The sequence below is a fragment of the Pinus tabuliformis genome, chromosome 4_2, assembly GCF_031772625.1.
Source record: "Pinus tabuliformis cultivar Carrire ecotype Pingquan chromosome 4_2, CPIR1, whole genome shotgun sequence".
NCBI classification, from domain to species: domain Eukaryota; kingdom Viridiplantae; phylum Streptophyta; class Pinopsida; order Pinales; family Pinaceae; genus Pinus; species Pinus tabuliformis.
In genome coordinates, this window is record NC_142304.1 from 1044083992 (window position 1) to 1044092006 (window position 8015).

Below are 8015 nucleotides of genomic sequence, written 5' to 3' on the forward strand. Positions count from 1 at the left end.
AATGCTAAAAAGAAATACCTCTATATACAAATTTTTCTTTAAATTTTACACTCGGAAAAATAATTACGCTGAAATTTAATCCTCCCAATGATTAATAAATCTTAAATTAAAATAAATCTAAACTAATTATAATAAACTTTAACATTTTAATAATTTTTACCAATAAAATATAAAATATCAAACACTGCTTCAAATATTAATATAAAATAAATCTAAACTAATTATAATAAAATTAACATTTTTATGACTTTTACCAACAAAATATCAAACACAACTTCAAATATTAATATAGTACCATCCGCTTTAGCACCCTCCCAATTATTGGTAAAAGTCAAATGCAGAAAATTAGTGAGTTATTGGACCGTTTCACAAACGGCTTTATTACTTATAAAGGGTCTCATGCACCCATCAATATTGTGACACGTTACACCAGTCGCTTTGTCCCATCTACAGAGCACTACCTGATACTTCCAATGTTATGCACAGAGTATTGTAATGAACAGTTGTGTAAGGCCTTAGCCTCATTGTACTTGTGCAGTGTTTATTAGTCCCTCATTGCATTTTGTATGGCTGCCGTTGTCAGCTCCCCTGTATTGGGTTCCTGGAGATCCCCTTCACTGCAGTGAAGTGGAATCAGGAAAAGAGATGCATGCAGGGTCACCAGTGATGACATCTCCATTGAGCAATGTTACAGTTTCTCCAAGCCTGTCTCAGGCAGCAAGTTCAGGAGAATCTGGGCTTGAGCAGTGCCAACCATGGTCTTTCACCTTCAAGGAGCTCTATACAGACATTTCGGCTTCGTTCTAATCGTGATGAGGATCACCCACCAATGCTTCATCGTGATGAGGATCACCCACCAATGCTTCAGTGCTTCAGTGTTAGAGATATTTATAACTTCTTGTTAGAACAAAACAGTCAATTGAATTAGCTCTCCTATATACAAAACTCATGGTTGGATACCATGACAACCTATTAAAAACATCCAACGAATTACACAAATCTAAGAATGGGAATTTTATTATCATACATCAAATGTACACTGGTCCCTTTGTTTCTTATTTTTTCCTGTTATTCTCAATTTCTTTTTCCTCTTACCGCCTGGACTTTGAACCAGTCCAACCTGTTGGATTTGTAATAACAATATGACTAGTGAATCAGCTTCAGGGATGGAATTGAGGGCCAATATAGTTTAAAAAATTGTAAAATCTTCCAGATTTTTTTGTTGAAAGTGTGAAGATGGGTGGGGTTGTGTGAGAACCGTCAAATTTGACAAATGGTTTTGTTTTGAAATTCCAACCATGATCAGCTTAGCAGAGGGTCTTTTACATGGAGGTATGTGCAAGATGGTGTTGAAAATGGTGCATTAAGCGAACATTTGGGCTCCTCTTACATCAGCCACTTGGGCAGAAATGCCTGAGGTCAACAATCATTACACTAATGTCATCTCGTGTGCCTCTAGCTGCAGAAAGCTCCACAAGCTCTTTGCATGCTGCCATGGGACGTCGCAAAGGCATGTACTGCAACCCGGGGCTTTTTGTATTCTCTTTGAAATATTTGTCATAGCATCCCATAGTGTTAAAGTTGCCATCCCATAGACTCCCGACTTTCATGACCTTAGGTACATCTCCCAAAGAAATTTTCCTTGCCTTAGGTGGTGGGCTAGCATTCTCATTCCATGCTTCTCCTCCTTCGAAAAGTTCAGGAGGACTAATAGCTCCTTGCTTTTTTTCTGTGCAAATAGTCCTGACAATGTCTACTGCCTCCTGATTAGTGACCTGATAGAAGTATTAGGGGAAACAGAATCAGCTGATTGAAACAGTCATGCTTACAATTTAGATGAAGAAATACATTTAAAAAGTTCACTGTTTATGAAAGTACAGAATTCAGAGGGAAAAAAATACTTTTTTGTGAAGTGCTCAAGTCCACTACAGAATTCAGGGGAAGAAGATACAAGGGACTCCATATTGCGAGTATGTGCAAGATAAAATTAACGTGTAAACACAATCCATGAGCTTAGATGATGAACAAACATTACTAAAAGAGAAAGCACGGAAACAGGCAGGATACTTTCCTACAGTGCCCTGATTATGCAAATATACAGAATTAATGGAGAAATGTGTCAGTTCTAACAAATTTGTTGGTTTGAGTTGGTGACACTCAGGGTTCAAATGTAGCTTCGTGCTTACTGGGAACGCATGTTCCCATCAAGATCTTAGATGAAGAATGTGCAATACTAAGTGCCCTGCCTAAGAAGTACAAAAGGCAGCTAAAGTTCATAGACAATTAATGTAGAAACGTGTCAGTTCTGACACAACTTTGTTTTGGTTTTGAGCTGGTGAAGACTCAGGGTTTCAAAGGTAGCTCATGTTACTGGGAACCCATGTTCCCATCAAGATTTAGATGAATAATGTGCAGTACTAAAGTGCCCTGCCTACGAAGAACAAAATTCAGCTAAATTCACACAGAATTAATGGAGAAATGTGTCAGTTCTGATACAATTTTTTTTGGTTTTTGGGTGGCCCAACTCTGTTCAAAGGAATCCATGCCACGTTCCCTCCAAGTGCCAGTTTTGAAAAAGCTCCATGTGCTCCTATTTCTAAATTGGTCCCTTTTGAATGTATGCAAAATCAAAATTAAAGAGTCTGTTCTGAAAAATCCACTTGCAGTGTTTGACAATTTTGTTTCTTTATAGAAAATTCATAAGAGTGCAAACTTTGAGGCCGGATTAACAAGCTTTCATGTGCCTTTAAATTGAAACATAAGTGTGAAAGCAATTTGAAAAACTTAAGCATACCTTCTCCCAAAGTCCATCAGATGCCATTATTAAAAATTCAGAGTCAGATGTAATGGGCAGCTTTCTAATCTCCGGTTCTGCTGATATCCACCGTTTCAAGTGTATATCTCCTATACTTCTCGACACAGCTAAGGTTCCCTGTACTCGCCAAGCTCCCCCGTGAATATCCACGTAACCACCCTGCCACAGCCCCAAAAGTATATTAGTAAACCCGTTAAAGAATGGACGAATAGATTAATGCTGCGTCTAGCATTTGGTTGAGTCATTACCAGATTTTCAATCCTCTCCCTTTCTTCCTGCCTTCCAGGTCTATGATCACAGGTAATTGATTCAGCGTTACCATTCCTGCTGAGAACTGCCCGGCAGTCACCCGCATTGGCCACAACTAAGCAACCATTTTTTATCAAGGCAGTCACACAACAAGCCCCACTGCTTACACCCTGTGTCAAATAACTCAGTCAGATTCAATTCATAACAAGAAACTCATGGCTTCCAAAATTGCAAGCCTGAGGATTTTGTTAAGTCAACGAGATTCAATCCTAAAAAATCAGTTTTTCCTATTTAGGCCTAAGAAATTTCCTTGCCCAACTTGTCAAGCAATGAAATAAACATGAAGAATCATTAAAAAAAATGTCCGCATATTTAATACATCAAATGGTTAGAATACCAAATTGTCCACCAATCAAATAAGCTTTAAACAAGAACCCATACTACACTCAAATATTGCAACCTCTATGACTTTACCTGCTCCAAAAATTCTTTATCTGTTTCCAAGTACCCAGCTTTAACTGCCTGCTCTATCTCACAATCTTCTTTTTCTGACTTGAGCATCAAATCCACAATCTTTTGTCCAAGTTTCTCAGCAACAAAATCAGCAGCTCTACGACCTCCGTGTCCGTCATACACACCAAAGAAAGCCTGAAAACCCCAACAGTACCCCAAAATAGAAACCATTTAGGTTCGTCTCAAAACAGTTAAAAGCCAATCTGAAATATCTTTGATTTGAATGGTCGACCTGCAAATGTGGTTCTATCTATCTAATCCAAGGTAGAACTGATGGTTTGTTGAGAACTTGAGAACTGAGGCAGGTTAAATAAAGTAACTGAATGGTCTTTTAGGAAAATAAAAGAAAATTTATAGGTGCTTTTCTGTAGGATGCTCTTCTGTTATTGCAGGACATGAATCAGAGCTGCATAGATAAATTTGCAAAGAACACTTTTAAGTAAGAGAGTAAGTAAGATCCATTACAAAAATAATTTAGAGCCGCATCAAGTCAATGCTTGGAAAAGTATCCAAGTTTGGTTTGCAGAAATTTTAATCCACTGGGATTGCTGGGACTAAATAGGAGCCTAAAAATGTCAGATCTGCATTCATGCATTTCAACCATGAGTCTCGCCAGTTCAAAATGATGAGAATGGCAGATCTCTTTAGGTGAATATGCAGGTATGCTTCCGCCAAACACAGAAAAAAAGTAATGTAAAGAATTCTCAGGTCATTGGGATCACCAAGGCTAAATAGAGGACTTCTAATCATTGGCATTATCCTCACCAGTATGATGCCCTTGTTACATAGAATAGGCTGAGTAGGCCTCCCAAGTCACCGAGAGAACATGAAAACTTGTTGAATCTGAGCCCTGAGTCAAAATCAGAATCCAACCAAACTGGAATGTGGGAACCTAATAAGTTCAGGGTGTACATTTGACATATAAGTCTCACCAGGCATCCATTCATCAGATACATAAGAAAAAATATTTGTGTGCGATTTGAAGAAATTTCGGGTCATTAGGATCAGCAGGGCTAAATAGAGGACTTTTAGCAGCTGGCATGGAATGTAATCACCATGCCTTGTAAGTTGTTATGACCATGCGTACCTCCCAAGGGGCCATCTGTTGAATTTGAGCCTCCAATCTCACCAACTCAAAATCGAAATCAAATCAATCCGGAATGTAGGGAGCTAGTAAATTCAGGGTGTATATTTGAAACCTAAAATTGGTTATGCATCCATCAGATACATGTTAAAAGGTATTTACGCAATTTAAAGACTTTTCTGTTCATTACGCAGCAGAGCTAAATAAAAGATCTTTCAACGGCAATTCATTGTAGAATGTCGTCACCAGGATGGTGCCCTTGTTATACAGAACGGCCTATATAGACCCTCCAAGGGGGCAACTGTTACATTTGAGCCCGAAGTCTCGCCAACCCAAACTCACAATGAAACCAGTCCAGAATGTGGGAGCATAAGAAGTTCAGGGTGTAAATTGGGATCACAACTTTTACCAGGCACGCATCCTTCAGATACATATTGAAAGGTTTAAGGATTTTTCGGTTCGTTAGGATCAGTGGGGATGAATTGACTTTTAACAACTTGCACGAATCGTCCAATCCATTCCAGAATGTGATCAGGACGGTATCCTTGTAACACAGCACGGCCCACGGAGACCTCCCAGGGGTTAGCTGTTTTTGTAATCAGTCCTCGCATATCACCAACTCGAAATCAAAATAAAACAAATCGAGAACCGTGCAGATAAGCATGCAAGGAACTTTTCTTGTAAACAGAGTTTGAGGAGAAACCTGTCTGGAAAAGCATGCGAAGGGCGATTTTTAGAAAGGGAAAATCTGCTCATATAGAAATGCAGCGCACATAATATTGGAACAAACTTAACCCATAATACTACCTATTGTATTTTATCGCACTGAAAAAAGAGAGGTGCACAGCAGTGCAGGTGGGATGGGGAAGCCATCAACACTTTGTATTTGTAACAGGTGTATGTAACAGTGCACTGAATCTAGACAATGTATTGGGCACAACAAAATAGACACCAGATCATACCCATGTAAAAGCTGTGTCTCTGATATGCATCTGGAGGTTACAAAGGCCAATGATGCATATTGGACAAATGGTGGAATTTAAGACATGCAACCTCAATCAGACCTGGGTTTAGATGGCAAACAATAACCACCAAACAAGGCAGCATTCATTGACAAATGTCCTGTGTATACACCGGCTGATAAGAGGTATTCCACATCCAGCAATGTATAATTCTGTACTGCTCAATGATCACCGATCTAGATAGGTCTGTGCTAATCTAATCCATTTTCTCTCATGGATCATGGGGGCATTCGGGGTTATTTGCAGGGTGCTCCAAGTCACAAGGACCTGATAAATTAAAATTCGTAGGAGAGCCAGGATGGTGATTACAAAATAAGGTCAGAAGATGGTTTCCGAATAAGCAGAGTTAATTGTTCTAGATTCCGGAAGGGCACTGTGAGAATGAGGATGTAAAGTTTAAATCCCAACCATGAACATAGCAGCCATATTTCAGATGTGAACACAGAAGAGAAACTGCAAAACATTCAAAATCTTTCACCAGTGGCCTATAGAGTAAGCCCTTTCTTACCTGCTTATCATCACCAAGTATATTTGTAGTCACGTTGTGGGTGTCTTCCATTACTTCCTTCCGACCCTTTTTACAGTAAAAACCATAATGGTCACCTTCAAGACTTATGCTTTCATCCACAATAGCTTTCTCATTAAGGCTGATCATCTTAACCTCTCTGGGAGACTTTGGGATATGGAGCTTGGGGGGTCGTTTTCTCTTGAGTGAAGGAGAAACTGCACAGAAACTGCCATTGACCTCTGTCAAAATTCTCTCAGCCTGCTCTTCCTTCACCTTCATTCTGCCCTGAAACCTCTGTTTACCTCGCTGACAAAACACTAAACTCTGCCCCAAAACACCCACATGACGATGATCTCCCCCGTGCTTCACCGGACTGTTCTTATTCCACTGAAGCACTGGTGGGTGATTCTCATCACGATTGGAACAAAGCCGAGATGTCTGTATAGAGCTCCTTGAAGGTGAAAGACCATGGTTGACACTGCTCAAGCCCAGATTCTCCTGAACTTGCTGCCTGAGAGACAGGCTTGGAGAAACTGTAACATTGTTCAATGGGGATTTAATCAGTGGTGATCCTGCATGCATCTCTTTTCCTGATTCCACTTCACCGCAGGCCTTCAGTGAAGGGGATCTGCATGAACCCAAAACAGGGGAGTTGACAATGGCAGCCATGCATGCCATTAGTGATTTCTTCTCCAAATTTAAATGACAATGAATACAATGGCAGTGATTTCTTCTCCAAATTTAAATGACAATGAATACAATGGCAGTGAATACAATAAGGCAAGGCCTTATACAACCTAGCTTTGTATAAAAAAATTCTATCTAGTTTGTGGACATCTCAGAGACCATACTCTGTGAATAACATCGGAAATATATGGGACAAAGCGACTGGTGTAACGTGTCACCCAGCCATTAAGCATTAATTTAGCATACAATATTGATGGCTTGCATGAGACCCGTTACAATTATATAGCCGTTTGCGAAACGGTCCAATAACCCAGTTTGTAATGGCGAAAGAGGGCGTTGAATAAGTATTCCACACACTGATTTTCTGCATTTGACTTTTAACCATAATTGTGAAGGCGCCAAAAGCGGATGGGACTACATTTATGTTTGATATTTTGTGGGGAAAAATGATTAAATATTAACTTTATTTAATTTAATTATCATAAGGTATTAGAAATTGTTAAATTCATTTTAAATTAAAAATAATAAATTTATCAATTTGTATTAGTAATTTTATTAATTTATAATGGTAATAGTAATAAGTATTTATTAGTCCATTTTTATATGGATAAATTATAAAAAATTAAAATTAAAATTATATTTTTTATTTTTTATAAAATTATATTTTAGTTTTTTTTGAAATAATCTTAATTTGCAGTTTGAAGTCTTTTTTAATTAAGATTTTTTTCCAATGTGATATGGTATGATCTAATTTATAAACTAAATAGATTTTTTTAGCAAAATTGGATAAAAAAAATCCAAGAAAAAATGTGTTTTTGTTGTTGTTTAAAATGCATTTTTGAATGCATAAATGGATTGAACACCCTAGAAAACCCTCCGAGACATTACAATTCCACAGATTAAACAATTTAAATTTAACTTTTTAAAAGTCTTTACACAATTAGCCCATGGGGCTTTGGATTGACAGTGAATGGGTGCATTGCTAACGCAATCCTTGCTATAGGTCACCAGCTCAAATTCCTTGTGGTTGGTTACCTACCAAAAAAAAATCTTTGTGGTTACTTACCTACCAAAAAAAAATCTTTGCACGATTTTGCTGATTTTGATTAAAATTAACCATAAAAAATGTCGTGAAAA

The 8015-nt window shown here is 38.2% G+C and overlaps 1 protein-coding gene across 1 annotated transcript; it reads right to left on the reverse strand.

Moving 5' to 3' along the window:
- Window positions 1-963: 963 nt before the first annotated feature.
- On the reverse strand, window positions 964-7067 carry LOC149173187 (putative protein phosphatase 2C 2). The gene is made up of 5 exons (XM_089424531.1): window positions 6192-7067; window positions 3539-3712; window positions 3064-3234; window positions 2795-2974; window positions 964-1775 (listed from the first exon to the last, which is right to left on the reverse strand). Exons 1-5 carry the CDS (start codon window positions 6867-6869, stop codon window positions 1392-1394), a joined length of 1587 nt encoding a protein of 528 aa, XP_089280657.1. The 5' UTR covers window positions 6870-7067; the 3' UTR covers window positions 964-1391.
- Between the last annotated feature and the right edge of the window lie 948 nt (window positions 7068-8015).

Bases quoted from the DNA above. Each gene is read 5' to 3' on its own strand.
- LOC149173187 (XM_089424531.1), bottom strand. From the start codon at position 6,869: ATGGCATGCATGGCTGCCATTGTCAACTCCCCTGTTTTGGGTTCATGC. The intron at 3,235-3,538 runs GTAAAGTCATAG...TATTTGACACAG, and splicing joins ATAAAGAATTTTTGGAGCAG to GGTGTAAGCAGTGGGGCTTG. The intron at 1,776-2,794 runs GTATGCTTAAGT...TACTTCTATCAG, and splicing joins CTGATGGACTTTGGGAGAAG to GTCACTAATCAGGAGGCAGT.